A 21142-nucleotide genomic window follows, 5' to 3' on the forward strand; every position below is an offset into this window, starting at 1 on the left:
ATGGTATCAATTGATTGGTTTGTCATAATTGTTAATTAATTGAACAGTAGGCTGACAGAAAGTCCTATTTGAAACCACATAAAAACTAAAATAACCTCATCGTCAAAGTTCGAAACCTAAAAATTAAATTGAAATTACATAAGAATCTAGGGATTAAATTTGATTTTTTCCTTTTTAGTGAAGACTTTTTCAAGCAAAGCAAATTTGGTTTATTCAAGTATCTGAAAAGGTCAACACCTGAAGATAATGCAAGTTCTTAGAAATTTCAATCACAAGATTTGCAGGATTGCCTGGAAAACGCCAGTTTTTAAAACCTGCCGAACAATTCCTTCTATAAATGATGTTCTGGGTTCTTTCTTACTCATTAAATCCATACAGCCATACTCATACAATATGGCTTCTCCAACTTGTCCTCATTTTTGTTCTCTCTTGCTTCTACCTGTTCTTCTTCCTCTCCTTCCCACTGTTTTCACCTACAGCGAAGTCGACTGTCTACCGCTGAAATCACCTGTACTTGTACAGGATAAACCTCCAGAACCATGGCTGTCCCGTTCACATGAATTTGCCTTGGGATTCCATCCTGTTGATGGAAGTCCAAACTTCTTGCTTGCTGTCTGGTTTTATAAAATAAAAGATGATCAAACAATAGTTTGGTCTGCAAATGGCAATAAACCAGCACCCCCATCGTCTGAATTTAAGCTGACTAGTGATGGTGAGTTTGTACTCGTTGATCCCCACGGCAGTCCGTTATGGAAGGCTCAAACGAATGGAAGCAAATCCACTTGTGCAGCTATGCTGGATAATGGGAACTTTGTGATTCTAGACGAGAATTATAGTCCTATATGGGAGAGCTTCAAAGAGCCTACTGACACAATTTTGCCAGGCCAAATACTGGGCATGAATAGCAACATCAGGTCTCGCAAATCCAAGACAGATTATGCTGATGGGCGCTACCAGCTCAGTTTGCAGAAGGACGGCAATCTAGTGCTTTATCTTATATCTCTGCCACCAATAAAAGTTGTTTTCGCTTATTGGGCGACCGGGAGGACAACGAACTGGAAATCACAGTTGGTCTTTGATGAGGCCGGCCGCATTTACATCAAAGATGGGAACACATCAACCACCTACAACCTTACCAGCGACGACCCAGGTTCAAACCAACTGTATTACTTCCTTGCTAGAGTCGATCATGATGGAGTCTTCACATTATACAAACACCTCAAAAATGAGAACAAGGCAAGTAATGGAAGCTGCAGTTTATCTTGGACTGTGGTGCAAGAGATTCCTGATGATATTTGTATGTCAACCGCCAATAATGCTAATAGCATCGGGTGGTGCGGGTATAACAGCATTTGTGAGAAAATCAGTAGAGGCCCGGCAGTTTGCCACTGTCCTGAAAGATACTCTTTTTTGAACCCATCTGACCCCTGGAAAGGCTGCAAACCAGATTTTCCACTGCCCAGCTGCCAGACTGATGGATGGGAAGCAGATAAAGAGCAAGTAGATTTTATAGAATTTCCCTACGTCGACTGGCCGCTCTCTGATTACGATCTTAAGGATGGACATGGGGTTGACAAGGCGACGTGTCAAAAATTATGCCTTGATGATTGCTTCTGTTCAGCGGCCATTTATGAAGAAAAAGGTGGGCTTTGTTGGAGCAAGAAGTTTCCAATGTCCAACGGAAGAAGCAGCCTAAATATCACTAAAATAGTTCTCCTCAAGGTACCTAAAGGTAATGTAACTAGTGTTACAAATAAGAAAGAAAAGTCGACTCTGGTACTTGTCTTGGCAGTGCTCCTTGGCAGCTCCACGTTTCTCAATATCCTTCTCCTGATAGCTATTTCTGCAGCTCTTTTCTACTTGTACCATAAAAAGCTGAATTCGGCAAGCATTGCAAGCACATCTGCCACAAACATGAGAAGCTATACATACGAAGAGCTTGAAAAAGCAACTGGCGGATTCAAGCAAACATTGGGTAGAGGAGCTTTCGGAACAGTTTATAAAGGGGTCGTTGCATCGGATCCTAGGAGATTTGTCGAGGTCAAGAAGTTAGAAAAGGTCGTAGACGAACGGGAGAAGGAGTTCAAAACAGAGGTGAGTGTGATATGCCAGACCCACCACAAGAATTTAGTCCGCTTGCTTGGCTATTGTGATGAGGGGGAGCACCGGCTTCTGGTGTACGAGTACATGAGCAATGGCTCACTAGCTAGCTTTCTTTTTGGGATATCTAGGCCTCATTGTAACCAAAGAGTGCAGATTGCTTTAGGAATTGCAAGAGGTCTGATGTACTTGCATGAAGAGTGCAGCACCCAGATCATCCACTGTGACATAAAGCCTCAAAACATACTCTTGGACGAGTACTTCACGCCTAGGATTTCTGATTTTGGATTAGCAAAGCTTCTGTTGGCTGAGCAAAGCAAAGCACATACACAAAGAAGAGGGACTGTTGGGTACTTTGCACCAGAATGGTTCAGTAAGGCATCCATTTCGGCTAAGGTTGATGTTTACAGCTTTGGTGTGATGTTGCTTGAGATCATTTGCTGCAAGTCCAGCGTATCATTTGCAATGGGAGAGGAAGAGGAGGCATTGATAGATTGGGCTTATGAATGCTACATAGAAAAAAGACTAGAAAAGTTGGTGGAAAACGATGAGGAGGCAAGGAATGACATGAAGAGCCTAGAGAGGCTAGTGATTGTGGCAATTTGGTGCATTCAAGAGGATCCTTCGCTAAGACCCACGATGAAAAAGGTTACACAAATGCTCGAGGGAGTGGTTGATGTTTATGTGCCCCCACGCCCTTCATTGTATACTTCTCCTCCGCCCATTATTTCTTAATTAGAGATTTCTGTGCCGATAGGTAATACATGACAATTTGCATTATATATATAAATTTCCTACAAATTGAGTTATAGGAATTCCTCCAACCCTGTCTCTAAAAGTGTTATTCAATTAGATAAATCTCAAAAAATAAATAATGCTAAAGCTGATGATCATCCAGCTAAAGATCACGTCGTAGTTCTCAATTTGTTTTTTCTCAACTAAATTGGAGGAATATCCCCGAGTCATCTATTGTTTGAGTGCTCAAGATTTACTTGTACATTAAAATAACATAATCTTATATGATTAATTATCTTATGAGTAACAAACTAATTAGAATAGCTGAACTTGCTATACTACTAAAAAATTACAACCATTTAAAACTAATTTAAGTCTTTTCCATTCTCAGATGAAGCATTTGTTAAGAGAAAAAAAAAAAAAAGAAAAAAAAAAAAGGAGAGAGAGAGAGAGAGAGAAAATAAGTTTTTTTTTTCTTTCTTCTTTTTCTTTTTCAACAACACGAGATCCACTGATCAGAAACATCACTGGACTCATTCTTCCATGCGTTGGCTCTCCTGTGTTGGGATGCCTTGACCATGATCTTTGGAAGAGTAAGAGATGGATCCTCGCTGAGGACAGCTGGGGCTTTGACTAAGTTGATGCTCTGCTCTAGCTCCTTTACTGCCTCTCTCATCAGCTGCCCCTTCTTTCCTTTCTTTCTGCAAAAATTTAAAAGTTACAAGTGAGATGATGCTCATCACCCTATTATGCTTTTGAACACATAAACCGGAAGGGGAAAAAAATAACCTCCTCTCAATGTGTTTGGCTTCCCTCCTTGATCTGACTTTGTCAATCGTCTTAATGGCCTTCAGCGTGTTTTCTGTGACATTCCTGTCGTATCGCTCCGGCCTATTACGCTTCCTCTCAAACTCAAAGGTAGAATCCTGCAAAATGTGGGGAAAAATAAAAATTTAAAAACCAGATATCCACTTGATCTTTTCTCGTCGAACCAATGGGTGTCGGGAAATATCACAAAAAAAAAATAATAGATGAAAGATAAAACTAAACCAAGCATGCTTACCTGCGTCATGTCCTTTCCGTGCAACCTCCTATAGGCCTTAGTCCATTTCACCTTGCGAGGATTCCTCTTCATCTTGAAGTTCTTGTGGCATTTGAACAGCATTTATAGAACAGTCTAAAAAAAAAACAGCATTTATAGAAGGAATTGTTTGGCAGGTTTTAAACTTACTTTTCCAGGCATGCAGTTCTTCAAATCTTGTGATTGAAATTTCTAAGAACCTGCATTATCTTCATGTTCTGACTTTTCCAGATATTTGAGCAAACGAAATCAAATTGTTAAAAAAGTTCAACTAAAAAGGGAAAAATCACATTTGGTTACTACTGCATCCAATCTTCAAAAATAATTAAAAAAAAAAATTCTCAATTGTTTTGAACTTTCTACTTTGGGAGAGGAATATTTATGGAATGAAATCAGAAATTACGCTTGCTTTGCCTGCTTCCTTCCTCGCTATAACGGAAAGCAAGACTTACACGTCTGCTTATGTTTCTGATGGGTCCCTCTATTTCGATAGAAAAGTGTAAAGATCTGATCAATTGAGTCAGACGCAAATGTAGCTTTTGACTCGTGGTTGGGTGGCTTTGCTTAGTAATTTAGTCATTTCCTTTGTCTGCCACGTGTCAACACAAGAGGTGAGGTGGCCATATCATCATGCTGATGTCATCATACTTTTTCAATCATGGTGCAAAAGACCGCTGATTTTGATTTACGTCAACCTGCTATCTAATTAGTTAACGGTATACCGTATCAGAATAATTAGATGATGTCATGTGACTATTGTTTAACACGTCATCTGTTAACTATTTATATGATGTGATATATTTAATTGAAATTAAAAATATAATTTTAATAAAAAAATTAAAACAAAATTTAGTGAGAGGTAATGACATCTAATTAATATATGACGTTTCAAACTAGAGTCATATGGCATTAATTGATTGGTTTGACGTGACACTAGTAATTAATTTATTGGATGATATAAATGATGTAGAGACTTATTTGAAACCGAAAGGAAATCTAATAACTTAATTGTCAAAATTGAAATTCAATGCTTAAATTAAAATCACATAAAAACTTATTTGTAGTGCTTTTTTTCTTTTTTTTTTTTATTAACAAAATTGTATAACTTTTCATTTTAGCTGATTTCTGAATCATGGCAACAACACCACGGTTCCCTGGCTTTTCCATGCATGTATGTCTTGGTTTTTTTGATTGTCTTATGCTAAGTTTTCTACCTTCACGTCCCCTCCACAGAATGCACCCTTGACAATTTTTTTTTTTTTTTTTTTTTTTTTTTTTTTTTTTTTTTTCCAATTGAACGGGGAAAAAGGGATTACACGAGATCTTTGGTCTGGATGGAAGAGAGAATGAGAGGTTCAGTGAGAATTTGAACCGTTTTAATATACAAAGTTATTTCTAAACGTGAGAATCTCAAACTTTGATTGAGTTTGGAAAAGAAATTCCATCCCCCCTCCCCCTCCCCTCATTTTTCTTTTAAATCACTATTGAACCAATCCAACGATCATTTATGTCGGAAAGTGTGAAAGTAAAAATGTGTATAACTTTACTCTTGTGAAACATGTTATAGCTGTTATCTATGTGATCTATAAAAGTCAGAGCCACCTCCAAACACTCTTGGGGGTAGCCCGACAATGAAAGAAAAGATAAATAAATAGGAAAATGAAGACAATAACAGAAATAAAATATAATAGAGATAAACAATTTTATGTGATTCGGTATCTATGATCTACGTCTACATGATAAAATCCAAAGAGTTACATTTTATTTCTGCTAGATGCATGTCGTGAAGGTAGAAAACTTAGCATAAGACAATCAGAAAAACTATAGAAAAGTCAAAAAGCTCTTGCTAGAATATTTGGAGAAAAATCAAATTCAGCCTTTAGGTTTATATGCGATTTAATTTAATCCTTGAGTTTTTAATTTTGACAATTAGGTTCTTAGATTTTCTTTCAGTTTTAAATAGGTCTCTTCGTTAACTTATCGTTAAATTAATTAATGGGGTGTCATGTCAAACCAATTAATTAGAGCCATATGACTCTCATTTGATACATGATGTGTCAACTGTATATACTACGTGACATATTTACTTGTGGTCACTATTCTCTAGGAGGGGTAGCCCCTCCTTACGAATGGTGACCGCCTCCCTCTCTCAATTTTGTTTGTAAGGTTATACTTGTAATTTAAATTAAATATGATGCATAATACGAGCACATAACATGTTAAATGATAGTCACATGGCATCAATTGATTGGTTTGTCATGATTGTGAATTAATTAGACAGTAGGTTGACGGAAGGTCCTATTAGAAACCACAAAAAAACTAAAACAACCTAACTGTGAAACCCAAAGATTAAATTGAAATTGCATAATAACTTGGGGACTAAATTTGATTTTTCCCTTATTAGTGAAGACTTTTTCAAGCAAAGCAAATTTCGTTTGTTCAACTGTCTAAAAAGGTCAGCACGTGAAGATAATGCAAGTTCTTAGAAATTTCAATCACAAGATTTGGAGGATTGCCGGCCTGGAAAACGCAAGTTTTTAAAACCTGCCAAACAACTCCTTCTATAAATGCTGTACGTTGTGGGTTCTTTCTTACTCATAAACCCATACAGCCATACGGCCCATACTCATGCAATGGCTTCTCCAACTTGTTCTCATTTTTGTTCTCTCTTGCTTCTACTTCTTCTTCTTCCTCTCCTTCCCACTGTTTTCACCTTCACCAAAGACGACTGTCAAATATGGCTGAAATCACCTGTACTTGTACAGGATAAACCTCCAAAACCATGGTTGTCCCCTTCAGGTGAATTTGCCTTGGGATTCTGCCCTGTTTCTGGAAGTCAAAACTTCTTGCTTGCTGTCTGGTTTGATAAAATAAAAGATCAAACAATAGTTTGGTCTGCAAATGGCAATAAACTAGCGCCCCCGTCGTCTCAATTTAAGCTGACTAGCGATGGTGAGTTTGTACTCGATGATCCCGATGGTGGTCTGTTATGGAAGGCTCAAACGAATGGAATCAAATCCACTTGTGCAGCTATGCTGGATAATGGGAACTTTGTGATTCTAGACGAGAATTATAGTCCTATATGGGAGAGCTTCAAAGAGCCAACTGACAGTATTTTGCCAGGCCAAATACTGGGCATGCCTAGCATCCTCAGGTCTCAACGGTCAGAGACAGATAATGCTGATGGGAAATTCCAGCTCCGTTTGCAGCAGGATGGCAATCTGGTGCTTTATCTTGTATCCTTGCCAACTGAAGAACCTCTTGCAGCTTATTGGGCGACCGGGACAATGGGCTGGGAATCACAGTTGATCTTTGATGAGGCCGGCTACATTTACATCAAAGATGTGAACAAATCAACCACCTACAACCTTACAAAGGAAGTCCAAAATTCAAAACAAATGTTTTACTACCTGGCTGGAGTTGACTATGATGGAGTGTTCAAATTATACAAACACCCCAAAAATGAGAACATGGCAAGTGATACAAGCTGCAGTTTATCCTGGACTGTCGTGCAAGAGATTCCTGATGATATTTGTATGACAGTCGCCAGTGGTTATAGCGTCGGGTGGTGCGGGTATAACAGCATTTGTGAGAAAAGATTGAGAGCGGCAGCCTGCACCTGTCCTGATAGATACTCTTTTTTGAACCCATCTGACCCCTGGAAAGGCTGCAAACCAGATTTTCCACTGCCCAGCTGCCAGACTAATGGATGGGAAGCAGACAAAGAGCAAGTAGAATTTCAAGAACTTCACAACATCGACTGGCCGCTCTCTGATTACGATCTTCATTCAGGAGTTGACAAGGCGAAGTGTCAACTACTATGCCTCAATGATTGCTTCTGTGCCGCAGCCATCTATGAAAGGAATGGTAGTTATTGTTGGATGAAGAAGTACCCTCTGTCAAATGGAAGAAAAAGCCTAGATATCACTAGAGTAGCTCTCCTCAAGGTACCTAAAGGTAATGTTACAAATAAGAAAGACCAGTCGACTCTGGTACTTGTCTTGGCACTACTCCTTGGCAGCTCCACGTTCCTCAATATCCTTCTCCTGATAGCTATTTCTGCAGCTCTTTTCTTCTTGTACCATAAAAAGCTGAATTCGGCAAGCATCGCAAGCACATCTGCCACAAACATGAGAAGCTATATATATGAAGAGCTTGAAAAGGCAACTGGTGGGTTCAAGCAAACATTGGGTAGAGGAGCTTTCGGAACAGTTTATAAAGGGGTCGTTGCATCGGATCCTAGGAGATTTGTTGCGGTCAAGAAGTTAGAAAAGGTTGTAGGCGAAGGGGAGAAGGAGTTCAAAACAGAGGTGAGTGTGATATGCCAGACTCACCACAAGAATTTAGTCCGCTTGCTTGGCTATTGTGATGAGGGGGAGCACCGGCTTCTGGTGTACGACTACATGAGTAATGGCTCTCTTGCTAGCTTTCTTTTTGGGATATCCAGGCCTCATTGGAACCAAAGAGTGCAAATTGCTTTTGGAATTGCAAGAGGTTTGATGTACTTGCATGAAGAGTGTAGCACCCAAATCATCCACTGTGACATAAAGCCTCAAAACATACTTTTGGACGAGTACTTCACACCTAGGATTTCTGATTTTGGGTTAGCAAAGCTTTTGTTGGCCGAGCAAAGCAAAGCATATACACAAAGAAGAGGAACTGTTGGGTACTTCGCACCAGAATGGTTCAGTAAGGCATCCATTTCAGTTAAGGTTGATGTTTATAGCTTCGGTGTGATGTTGCTTGAGATCATTTGTTGCAAGTCTAGCGTCTCGTTTGCAATGGGAGACGAAGAGGAGGCATTGATAGATTGGGCTTATGAATGCTACATAGAAAAAAAACTAGATAAGTTGGTGGAAAACGATGAGGAGGCAAGGAATGACATGAAGAGGCTAGAGAGGCTAGTGATTGTGGCAATTTGGTGCATTCAAGAGGATCCTTCGCTAAGACCCACAATGAAAAAGGTTACACAAATGCTTGAGGGAGTGGTTGATGTTTATGTGCCCCCACGCCCTTCATTGTATACTTCTCCTCCGCCCATAATTGCTTAATTAGAGATTTCTGTGCCGATAGGTAATACATGACAATTTGCATTATATATATAAATTTCCTACAAATTGAGTTGTAGGAATTCCTCCAAACCTGTCTCTAAAAGTGTCATTCAATTAGATAAATCTCAAAAAATAAATAATGCTAAAGCTGATGATCATCCAGCTAAAGATCACGTCGTAGTTCTCAATTTGTTTTTTCTCAACTAAATTGGAGGAATATCCCCGAGTCATCTATTGTTTGAGTGCTCAAGATTCACTTGTACATTAAAATAACATAATCTTATATGATTAATTATCTTATGAGTAACAAACTAATTAGAATAGCTGAACTTGCTATACTACTAAAAAATTACAACCATTTAAAACTAATTTAAGTCTTTTCCTTTCTCAGATGAAGCATTTGTTAAGAGGTAAAAAAAAAAAACAAAAACAAAAGAGAGAGAGAGAGAGAGAGAGAAAATATGTTTTTTTTCTTTCTTCTTTTTCTTTTTCAACAACACGAGATCCACTGATCAGAAACATCACTTGACAGAGGACTCATTCTTCCATGCGTTGGCTCTCCTGTGGTTGGGATGCCTTGACCATGATCTTTGGAAGAGTAAGAGATGGATCCTCACTGAGGACAGCTGGGGCTTTGACTAAGTTGATGCTCTGCGCTAGCTCTTTTACTGCCTCTCTCATCAGCTGCCCCTTCTTTCCTTTCTTTCTGCAAAAATTTAAAAGTTACAAGTGAGATGATGCTCATCACCCTATTATGCTTTTGAACACATAAACCGGAAGGGGAAAAAAAATAACCTCCTCTCAATGTGTTTGGCTTCCCTCCTTGATCTGACTTTGTCAATCGTCTTTAATGGCCTTCAGCGTGTTTTCTGTGACATTCCTGTCGTATCGCTCCGGCCTATTACGCTTCCTCTCAAACTCAAAGGTAGAATCCTGCAAAATGTGGGGAAAAATACAAATTTAAAAACCAGATATCCACTTGGTCTTTTCTCATCAAACCAATGGGCGTCGGGAAATATCACAAAAAAAAATTAGATGAAAGATAAACTAAACCAAGCATGCTTACCTGCGTCATGTCCTTTCCATGCAACCTCCTATAGGCCTTAGTCCATTTCACCTTGCGAGGATTCCTCTTCATCTTGAAGTTCTTGTGGCATTTTGATCTACAAAAGCGAAATATCTGCTGAAGGATCACTAGTCAGGGGCTAGAGGCAAAAAATAATAGTTTGAACCAATGGATGATATGCTACCAAATGATTGGCTAATGCATTTTAGAAGGAATGCAGCTTATATTTGACAAAATAAATATATAATTTCAAGTTTTCATTTACTCAACTGTAAATTTTCATGAAGCGCAACATATAAAACTTTTTATTTTTTATTTTTTAATAAGTAAATCAAGTCATAATGAAAGTGTAAGGCACTTCTAAGTACACCGGAAGTATACAAAAGGAAACACCTAACTAGGAAGAGAAAAATAAGCAAGGAAATCGACAAAACTAAGCGATAGAGGGGTCATAAAAGTCACCATCCAAAGATACGGAGTATGAAAGAACAAAGCTAAAATATCCACCATGAAACTCTCCACGTCCTCAAAATACTTGAGATTTATTCCTTTCACACATCAAAAAAATGCATATTGGCACCATCTTCCGAATCTCAACACTTCTCAGCCTTTCAGATTTTTACCAACAGGCAAACAAGTCGATAACTCTCCTAAGCATAACCCAAGACAGACCAAATCGAGTGAAGAGAGAATTACATAAAGCGGAAGCCACATCGCAATGAAGAAGAAGGTGGTCCACTGATTCCATATTTCTCTTGCACAAGCAATATCTATCCACTATGACATCATGTCTCTCCTAGAGATTATCCACGATAAGGATCTTGCCTAGGGCTGCCGACCAAGCAAAAAAAGCCTTCATTAAAGGAGCCTGAGTTAACCACACTCTTTCAAGTGAAGCAACTATATTCCGAGCAAGCCAGGGAGATAAAGAATGACTTGACATTTAATAGGCTCTCTTGGAAAAGACCCACCAAAGCCTATATGCACGACCTCTATTCACAATGGCTGAGTGCAGCTCCTGGAAGTAAGAAGCAAAGACATCCATTTCCCAATCATGCGCTTCTCTTAAAAAGCTCACGTTCCACTAAGTAGAACCACCCAAAATCTCCATATTATTCGCAACTGAGACATCCTTCGCACGAGCAATAACAAAGAGAACAAGAAACACTTCCTTCAAAACCACGTAAATTTGTGCCTTGATTTTTTCTTGCTCTCTCTTTTTTCAATTCTATATTATTAATCATTGTTGTCCATAGTAACAACACATGTTTTAAACTTACTGTTCCAGACAGTTCTTCAAATGTTGTGATAGAAATTTCTAAGAACCTGCATTATCTTCATGTTCTGACTTTTCCAGATATTTGAGCAAACGAAATCAAATTGTTAGAAAAAGTTCAACTAAAAAGGGAAAAAATAAAATTTGGTTACTACTGCATCCAATCTTCCGAAAAAAGAAAGAAAAAAATATCAATTGTTATGAACTTTCTACTTTGTGAGAGGAATATTTATGGAATCGTGAATAGGATCAAACCTTCTCCAATAGTATTTACATAAGATTTCACTTTCTTTTTATTAAGCTGGTCACAAGGGTGCTTAATTGATACATGATTTACATTTCGACTTTTATTTGTTTCGATAAATATATTAGGGGTAATTGCACCGTTAGTCCATGTAGTATGCCATAATTATTTTTCACTCCTTATGGTTTAAAAAGTTCATGGGAGGTCCATGTGCTATGCAATAATTACCTTTTACTCCCTGGGTCGATTTTCCGTCCACCATTTTGACTGAATCTGTTAGCTCTACACGTCAGCGCTACGTGTCGCCAATAAGATGGCGACACGTGTCCATCTTAATAAAAAAAAAATTATTAAAAAATAAATAAAAATACTTTTTTTTTAAAAAAAAAAAAAAAACATGAAGCAAGGGGTGGCCTGGCCGCCCCCTGTGGCCTCTGGGGGTGGCCGCGCGCCACCCCTGGTGGCCAATGGGGGTGGCACGCGGCCAGCCCCATTGGCTGGGGGTGGCTGGGCCACCCCTTGCTGTTTTTTTTTTTTTTTTTTTGAATTTTAATTTTTTTTAAAAAAATAAGTATATTTATTTATTTATTAATAAATTTATATTTTTTATTAAGATGGACATGTGTTACCATCTTATTGGTGACACGTGGCGCTGACATGGCATTTGATGGAATCTGTTAAAAAATTTAACAGAATTTGACGCTAGGGATCAATTTATAATTATTGCATAGCACAGGGACCTTCCATGAACTTTTTAAATCATAGGGAGTAAAAAATAATTTTGGCATACCACAAGGACCAACAGTGCAATTATCCGAATATATTAATCAATTCCGATTCTTCTTTTTCTCTATATAGATCCTATAAAGTAACACTTCATGAAGCCTCACAAAATTTGATTGGGATATCTATTCTTTTTTCACATGTGAAAGAAGATAAATTACATTTAGAAAACAATCAACACAAGGTTACTTTACTCCTAATTGCATCCAGGTTTTTATGCGATTTCAATTTAATTTTTGGGTTTCTAATTTTGATAGCTATGTTCTTGAAGTTTTTCTACTGTTTCAAATAGGTTCTTACGTCAACCTGCTATATCCAATTGATTAACGGTATACCATGCCAGACTAACTAGATGATGTCATGTGACTATTGTTTGACACGTCATGTGTCAACTATGCATATGATGTGGCATATTTAATTGAAATTACAAACATGACCTTAATAAAAAAAATGTAAAACAAAATTTAGAGAGAGAGGTAATTAATGACGTCCAGTAACACATGACATTTCAAACCAGAGTCATATGGCACCAATTGATTGGTTTGACGTGACACTGATAATTAATTTATTGGATGATATAGATGATGGAGAGAGCTATCTGAAACCGAAAAGAAATCTAATAACTTAATTGCCAAAATTGAAAATCCAATGATTAAATTAAAATCACATAAAAACCTAATTGTAGTGCTTCTTTTATTTTTTTGACCAACAAAATTGTAGAACTTTTCATTTTAGCTTATTTCTGAATCATGGCAACAACACCACGGTTCACTGACTTCTCCATGCATGTATGTCTTGTTTTTCTGATTGTCTTATGCTAAGTTTTCTACCTTCACGTCCCCTCCGCAGAATATTAATGCACCCTTGACAAGTTTCGACCTTTTTCTCTAATTAAAAGGAAAAAAAAAAAAGGATTACAGAGTGATTTTTCTTACTCTTGATCCGGATGCAAGAGAGAACGAGAGATCTAGTGAGAATTTGGACCGTTTTAACATACGGAGTTATTTCTAGACTTGAGAATATCAAACTTTGACCAAGTTTGGAAATGAAATTCCCTCCCTCCCCTCATTTTTCTTTTAAATCACTATTGAACCAATCCAACAATGATTTACGTCGGAAAGTGTGAGAGTAAAAACGTGTGTAACATTACTCTTGTAAAACATTGTATTGCTGTTAGCCATGTGACCTAAAATATGCCAGCAAATTTTTTTTTTTTTTTTTTTTTTAAAAAAAAAAAAAAAAAAAAAAGGGGATGCTTAACCAATGCCACCACTAGGGGTGGCTGAAAGACCCCCAATACTTAGGGGAGTGATCTGCAATATGTGGTGGTTGAACCACCCTTTAGAGAAGGCAGAGCCACCTCCAAACACTTTTGAGTGCAACTCAACCACGAAAGAAAAGATAAACAAATAAGAAAATAATGACAATAGCAAAAATAAAATATAATCGAGACAAACAATTTTACGTGGTTCGGTCGAAGAACGGAACTACTAAGGCCCAAGGTTTTCCCAAAAAAAAAAAACTTAAAAAAATTTAAAATTTTACCCATAATTTTTATTTTTTAGTTTTGTCCCCCCATTTTATTTATTTGAATTTTTCTTCTCCAAATCCAAAATACTAGCTCTATCCCTTGTTCGATCTATGACCTACGTCCACAGGATAAAACTTAAAAAAATTGCATTTTATTTATGTATCAAGACGTTTACTTTATATATAGAATAAATGGATAATTGCACCGTTGGTCCCTGTGGTATATCATAATTATTTTTCACTCCCTATAGTTTAAAAAGTTCATGGGAGGTCCTTGATATGCAATAATTACAAATTGATCCCTGGCGTCAAATTCTGTTAAAATTTTTAACAGATTCCGTCAAATGCCACGTCAGCGCCACGTGTCGCCAATAAGATGACGACACGTGTCTAACGTAATAAAAAAATATAAATTTATTAAAAAATAAATAAAAATACTTATTTTTTTATAAAAAAAATTCAAAAAAAAAAAAACAAAAAAAAAAAAAGCTGAAGGGGTGGCCCAGCCACCCCCAGTGGCTGCAGGGGGTGGCCGTGCGCCACCCCCGGCCAATGGGGTGGCCGCGCGCCACCTCAGGCGGCCTCTGGGGGTGGCGCGCGGCCACCCCTATGGCCTGGGGGTGGCCAGGCCACCCCCTTTCCCCATTTTTGTTTTTTTCTTTTTTTTTTTTAAAAAAAAAAATAAGTATTTTTTATTTATTTTTTAATAAATTTATATTATTTTATTAAAATTAGACATGCCAGCGCCATGTGTTACCAATAAGATGACGACACGTGGCGCTGACATGACATTTGACGGAATCTGTTAAAAATTTTAACAGAATTTGACGCCAGGAATCAATTTGTAATTATTGCATATCAGAAGGACCTCCCATGAACTTTTTAAACCATAGGGAGTGAAAAATAATTATGGTATACCACAGGGACCAACGGTGCAATTATCCCTAGAATAAATAAGTTAATTGAGAAAGTTCGAGTTCGTTCAAAAAACAAATGAACAAATTATTAAGCTTGATCATAAACTCAATATCAGCTCGTATTCGAAAAATAAAAATAAAAAAATGAACCAACCCAAAAAATTCAGTACTCAGCTCAACCCAATTACAACCATGGAAATACACTAACAAACGTAATCATAGATTCTGGTGCAAGACTAATGATCATTACCACAGTCGTTTAAAAAGTATGATTTGGTGGTAAACGATTTTCTTAAATGTGTGGCAAAGAAAATCCCCATCAAAGAAAGAGCTACTAATATATATAAGAGCACTCCCATCAGACTCCCTAAAATGGTTTACTTTCTTATATTTAGGAAAAATATCATAAAAAAAAAAAAAAAAAAAAAAAAAAAAAAAAACAGCTCTCTCCTCTCTCCTTCCCCCTTCCCGCGTCCGAAGATGGGTCTGCCGGAAACGATTTTCCAACCCCACAGCCAGATGACCGAGAAACTTGTTGCTATTTTCCTTCACTTTCTCACCAAACAAACAAATAACCACATTTTAATCACACACACAAAATCCACAAAATCCAACTGCGAGAACAATCGTGGAAAAAAAAAAAAAAAACAAAGTGTCTGGAATTCCACCGAAATTTCACAGTTTGAAATGTCTGAAATTCCACCAGAAATTTGCTCTTGTTTCACTGGAAGTTCACACCTCAAGCCACCAGAATTGAGCCCTCAACTTCTACGGCGTCGACCCAGCATCACCCATCGAAGATCGGACCTTCCTCTCACTGCATCTCTTCTTAGGCCACCAGAAATTGGACCCACGGGTCTCTCTGATTCGATCTCTCTTCCTCAAGCTTTCTCTCTCGATATCTCTCCCTAATTTGGTCTCTCTCTCAGGTTCTCTCACTCTACTTGTTTTGGGTCACAGAGAAGAGAGAAAGGAAGGATCGGGAAGATGAAGAAAGGGAGAAGAAAAGAAGAGGAGGAAGAGAAGAAGGGGCGGTGGATTAGTGGGTTTTGAGAGGGATAGAACAGAGATGACAAGAGAGGAGAGAAGAAAGAAAAAAAAAAAAAAAAAAAAGAGTAGGAAAGAGAAAATATAATAAAATAAGAGTAAAAAATAGTATTTAATTGATATGGGAAAAATTTATAAAATTTATTGTAGTGTGTTTTTTTATAAAAAAAAATAAAAAGTGGTTTTATTCTCTAAATATGAAAAGAAAAAAAAAAAAAAAATGTTGGAAGCAGCTCTAAGAATTGGGACATGGGTACGTTTGTGTGTTGTCTGGGCCAACCATAAATGAGTTAGATGGATTGTCCAATCAACAAAGCTATCAAAAAACCCCACCGTGACGACTCCCTCGGTCTCTATCCTATTATATATATATATATATATATATATCTCCTAATTTTCCGTCCATCGTAATAGAGTGCATGAAATGGTCTTACGACAGCAGAGAAAACGAAAGGCCTATCATGACTATCAGTCGTCTATATATCAGAAGCTAGCCAATGGCGTCTCAGATTTTATTTATTATCCATTTAATTTTGTTTCTTCACTCTCTTTTTTACAGCATCAAGTCATATTCTCTGTGTTACCGGCGACAGATTTTTTTTTTTTCTTTTTATTTTGGAATTATTATTATTATTATTATTATTATTGTGGATTAGTGGATATCCTTATTATTGGTGCAAGCTGATAAATATGGAAGTGAAAGTTTAGAGATCGATGGAGGGATGTCAAGGCTAGCTTGGCAAAGGCGTCGGAAGGGGTGTCAGATATTTAAGGAGGGTGGCAAATTTGATTTCTTGGCAGCTGGGGAGTTGGGAGTGTCAGATAAATCCTCTTGATTTATTTTCCACAAGGGGTGGTTGAACAACTTTTCATATCGAAACGGTCCAAATTTGTTAAGAACTTTGCACAAGACAATCAGAAAAAACTATAGAAAAGTCAAAATGATTAATGGGTGGTCAAGTTATTTGGAGAAAAATCAAATTTAGCCTTTTAAGTTTATACGCTCTTTCAATTTAATTCTTGAGTTTTTAATTTTGACAATTAGGTTCTTGAGTTTTAATTTTTTTCAATTTTAAATAGATCTTTTCATGAATATATCGTCAAATTAATTAATAGGGTGTCATGTCAGACTAATTAATTGGAGTCACATAACTCTCGTTTAACACGCCATATGTCAACTTATGGTCGTTATTTTCTAGGAGGGGTAGCCTCTCCCTACGCATGGTGGCTACCTCCCTCTCTCTCTCAATTTTGTTTTTAAGGGTATACTTGTAATTTAAATTAAATATGACGCGTAATAAGAGCACATAACGTGTTAAATGATAGTCACATGGTATCAATTGATTGGTTTGTCATAATTGTTAATTAATTGGACAGTAGGTTGACAGAAGGTCCTATTTGAAACCACATAAAAAATAAAATAACTTAACTATCAAGTTCGAAACCCAAAAATTAAATTGAAATTGCATAAGAATCTAGGGACTAAATTTGATTTTTTCCTTTTTAGTGAAGACTTTTTCAAGCAAATAAACGATCAGTACGTGTTTGGAAACACACTAAACAATTTTTACTTTGTTTTTGGAAAATTTGCAAAAAGATTTATCGGATTAAGGAGTTTTTTTCTTTTCTTCATAATAGTAAAAGAATAGAAGATTGTTTATTGTAAGCAAAGAAGGCTTTGTTTGGCAACCCCTCCTTTTATATTGGGAGGGAATATTTTTTTGAATGATAGTAAAATGTGATTGATATAATATAAAGTTGAAAGAATTTATATACAAAAAGTAAAAAAAAAAATTATATTATAATGAATTTTTTTTATTTAAATAGTATTTAAAAAGTATTGATGTAATATAAAAATTTTAAAAAAAAAATTAAAATATTTTGAAGTTAATATTTTCTACAAATGAAAAAAGAGAAAGGAAAAAGGAAAAGAGATTGCCAAATGGGCCTTAAACTTTTGCCGAATAATGTCAAAAATAAAAACGATAATGTTTAATCAGGAAGATAAAGCTAAATGAAGAGACCCATGAGATGAGACTGGAAAACTAGGCTTATAATCAGGCAGCTTCTTGGCATTTGCCTAGAAGAGAAATTATCTATACACTCATTTCTCACAACAACCTCACAACAATCTGACGTGGCTGGTAATATTTTATTATTTTTTTACAAAAAGAAATGAAAATAAAACAAAAAAATAATAAAATATTACCAGCCACGTCAGCTTGTTGTGAGACTGTTGTGAGAAATGAGTGTAGGAATCATTTCTCCCAAAGTAAAGAAGGCCTATATATACTCTATTTTATCCGGTCCTTTTGGAGTAGTTTTAGAAGTACCTAATGTGTTATTTTTGTCTCTCAAAAAATAGATGACTTTTAAAATCAAAATTTAATAGTAGTAAAACACAAGTCCAACAATAATTTTAAAAGACACCTTATTTTTAGAGAAACATAAAAATACACTCAAAACACTTCTAACATTACCCGTCCTTTAGCTCTCTCTCATGACCAGTTTTTTTTCTATTGGTATGCTTAATTGTATTATGTATTTAGTATGTAAAAAGGTCATGCGATTATATGCAAGGAGAAAAGCAGTCAACATGAGGAAACTTGCAGCCTTGCAGGTCACTAGCAATCAAGTAGAAGGAAATTTTGGCTTTCCGCGTTGTGGAAAAAGCAGTCAACATGAGGAGACTTGCAGGTCACTACCAATAGGAAACTTGCAGGTCACTAGCAATCAAGTAGAAGGAAATTTTGGCTTTCCTCGTTGTGGAAAAAGCTGTCAACATGAGGAGACTTGCATGTCCCTCCCAATCAAGTAGAAGGAAATTTCGTAAAGTACCTTTCAAATTGCTAAACTTGTTAAATGATAGTCACATGGTATCAATTGATTGGTTTGTCATAATCATATATCATATATATATATATATATATATATATATATATAAAAGCCGAGTTTTTCTTTAGAATGGCATAGAATAGTGACACGTGGCATGAACCCATACTTTTTAGTGACTAAACCCGTCCTTTAAATACTGAACCGGTCTTTTAAATAAAATTGAACCGGTCTATTTAATCTCTCTATCTCTCTCTCTCCCTCTCTCTCTGTCTCTCTATATTAATGATACAAATAGCCTCTCTCTCTCTCTCAATTAATGATATAAGTATGACTTTTTGGTATTTTTATATTTTTGGTTGAAATCTAAATATAACCGGTATATTTAATCTCTCTCTCTCTCTCTATTAATGATACAAGTAGCCTCTCTCTCTCAATTAATGATATAAGTATGACTCTTTGGTATTTTTATATTTTTGGTTGAAATTTAAATATGTTTCCATTTTGTTTGTGAAATTTGTGATTGAACAATTCTTCATTTGAATGTTTATGAAATTTTTTTTTTCATATATATATATATAAAAGCCGAGTTTTTTCTTAGAATGGCATAGAATAGTGATACGTGGCATGAACACATACTTTTTAGTGACTAAACCGATCCTTTAAATACTGAACCGGTCTTTTAAATAAAATTGAACCGGTCTATTTAATCTCTCCCTCTCTCTCTCTCTCTCTATCTATTATTAATGATACAAATAGCCTCTCTCTCTCAATTAATGATATAAGTATAACTTTTTGGTATTTTTATATTTTTGGTTGAAATCTAAATATAATTGGTCTATTTAATCTCTCTCTCTCTCTCTATTAATGATACAAGTAGCCTCTCCCTCTCAATTAATGATATAAGTATGACTCTTTGATATTTTTATCTTTTTGGTTGAAATCTAAATATGTTTCCATTTTGTTTGTGAAATTTGTGATTGAACAATTCTTCATTTGAATGTTTATGAGATTTTTTTTTTGTTCATTTGCTTTTTCGAATGTTCAAAATTATATAGGATTGAAATATAATAGGTATCACACCAACATTAAAAAAAATTCCTACTAATTTTTTATTTTTTATTTTGACAATCAAAATCGTGGTTTTCTTCTTGCTATTTTTCTTCTTCATATTTATTTTCATTCTAAATTACACCTATGTGAACAAATATTTAACATGTTTTAATTTATATGAATTAAACTAAAAATAAAGGTCTTATGTATTAATTCATTTAAATGTTTTATGGGATATTTGTTTTTCTTTTATGTGATTTTTACGATTTCACTTATTTTTTGTAAGTGTTATTCTGCTTTTGAAAGTCAAAAAATGCAAAATTTTATTTGATTATTGTGCATAAAAGGAATATAAATGCTTTTAAAACACTAAAGAGTTAATTAAGCATTAAATTTGAAATGTTTTTTTTTTTTTAATGTTCAAAATTATATGGATTTTATTTTATTGAAACATATCATATCATATATATATATATATATATATATATATATATATAAAAGCCGAGTTCCAAGTTAGAGTTGGCCTAGAATTAGGACACGTGGCATAAATCTATACTTTTTAAATATTGAACCGGCCATTTGAGTAAAAAACTGGTAATTTAAGTAAAATTAAACCGGTCTGTGTATTTCAAGTAAAATAAATGGTGCATTTAATATGACTAATTAACTATCTTATATTAAATAAAAATGAATAGAAACGTCATTTTTTTTTTGTCATTAAATCCTCACTAATTTTTACCTCTTTCTCTTTCTTAAGTAAAATCTTTTACTCTAACACCGCTTCCCCTCCCACTAAATGTCCATTACAAACTAAACCTCAAAAAGTCAAATGTCAGTTTTTTTTTTCTTTGGGAAATGTCAAAAGTCACTCAAATATCTCTCGCTTTCTCAAATAAATATATGGAGAAGTAATGGTTTGTGGCTATGCAAAACTGCAATGTTGTTTACATTACCGGAGAGTGATGTTCAAAGCAAAGAGAGCGAAGTTTTTGCTATTGTTGGAACCTTTTTGTTTGTAATACTGCTATAACATTTCTTTTTAATTTGCCTTCAAGTTTGTCGGGACTGTATTCAATATAATTGTAAATAATATGTTTGTATTTATTTTATGTGCTTCTGTTTTTCTGATTTGTTTTTCTATCCTTATTTTTGCATTGATAATTTATATTTTTTTATTATTATTTTTGTTGAAAAATTAGTTTCTTTTACGCTATATATAAGAATGATGGTCGAATTAAAAAATATCTATTTGACCGTAATTTCTTCCTATACCTACAAATTTCTTTGGAACTGAAAAAAGTATATAAAAAATATAGTTATTTTCTATTATATTAGTGGTTATCATTTTACCTTTTTTTTTTACTTTAGTTTCTATGATTTTGTTCTTTCTTTACATTTTTTTTTTGTCCATATTTCCTAATTTATAT

The 21142-nt window shown here is 35.5% G+C and overlaps 3 protein-coding genes, 1 long non-coding RNA gene and 1 pseudogene across 5 annotated transcripts; 2 read left to right on the forward strand and 3 right to left on the reverse strand.

Moving 5' to 3' along the window:
• The first annotated feature begins 362 nt into the window (after positions 1-362).
• On the forward strand, positions 363-2924 carry LOC133881988 (G-type lectin S-receptor-like serine/threonine-protein kinase LECRK3). The gene has a single exon (XM_062321067.1). It carries the CDS (start codon positions 394-396, stop codon positions 2833-2835), a length of 2442 nt encoding a protein of 813 aa, XP_062177051.1. The 5' UTR covers positions 363-393; the 3' UTR covers positions 2836-2924.
• Positions 2925-3013: 89 nt separating this feature from the next.
• On the reverse strand, positions 3014-4233 carry LOC133881989 (probable ribosome biogenesis protein RLP24). Of its 2 annotated transcripts, XM_062321070.1 has the most exons (4): positions 4117-4127; positions 3899-4012; positions 3625-3761; positions 3014-3536 (listed from the first exon to the last, which is right to left on the reverse strand). In XM_062321070.1, exons 2-4 carry the CDS (start codon positions 3998-4000, stop codon positions 3329-3331), a joined length of 447 nt encoding a protein of 148 aa, XP_062177054.1. In that variant the 5' UTR covers positions 4001-4012; positions 4117-4127; the 3' UTR covers positions 3014-3328. The 2 variants fall into 2 exon arrangements, with proteins under 2 accessions (XP_062177054.1, XP_062177053.1); XM_062321069.1 differs by having other exon boundaries at positions 3899-4233.
• Positions 4234-6466: 2233 nt separating this feature from the next.
• On the forward strand, positions 6467-9057 carry LOC133882533 (G-type lectin S-receptor-like serine/threonine-protein kinase LECRK3). Its single transcript, XM_062321732.1, has one exon. It carries the CDS (start codon positions 6484-6486, stop codon positions 8965-8967), a length of 2484 nt encoding a protein of 827 aa, XP_062177716.1. The 5' UTR covers positions 6467-6483; the 3' UTR covers positions 8968-9057.
• Positions 9058-9423: 366 nt separating this feature from the next.
• LOC133881337 (probable ribosome biogenesis protein RLP24) lies at positions 9424-10165 on the reverse strand (annotated as a pseudogene).
• Positions 10166-15195: 5030 nt separating this feature from the next.
• On the reverse strand, positions 15196-15846 carry LOC133880827 (uncharacterized). Its single transcript, XR_009902429.1, has 2 exons — positions 15452-15846; positions 15196-15334 (listed from the first exon to the last, which is right to left on the reverse strand). It is a non-coding gene; the product is annotated as an uncharacterized LOC133880827 (long non-coding RNA).
• Between the last annotated feature and the right edge of the window lie 5296 nt (positions 15847-21142).

Source organism: Alnus glutinosa, chromosome 11 (genome assembly GCF_958979055.1).
Source record: "Alnus glutinosa chromosome 11, dhAlnGlut1.1, whole genome shotgun sequence".
Classification (NCBI taxonomy): Eukaryota; Viridiplantae; Streptophyta; class Magnoliopsida; order Fagales; family Betulaceae; genus Alnus; species Alnus glutinosa.

Excerpts from the sequence above, each read along its gene's own strand:
- LOC133881988 (XM_062321067.1), top strand. The coding sequence starts at position 394 with ATGGCTTCTCCAACTTGTCCTCATTTTTGTTCTCTCTTGCTTCTACCT.
- LOC133881989 (XM_062321069.1), bottom strand. The coding sequence starts at position 4,000 with ATGCTGTTCAAATGCCACAAGAACTTCAAGATGAAGAGGAATCCTCGC. Across the intron at positions 3,762-3,898 it reads ACGGAAAGGACATGACGCAG|GATTCTACCTTTGAGTTTGA; the intron begins GTAAGCATGCTT and ends CACATTTTGCAG. Across the intron at positions 3,537-3,624 it reads GCCAAACACATTGAGAGGAG|AAAGAAAGGAAAGAAGGGGC; the intron begins GTTATTTTTTTC and ends AAATTTTTGCAG.
- LOC133882533 (XM_062321732.1), top strand. The coding sequence starts at position 6,484 with ATGCTGTACGTTGTGGGTTCTTTCTTACTCATAAACCCATACAGCCAT.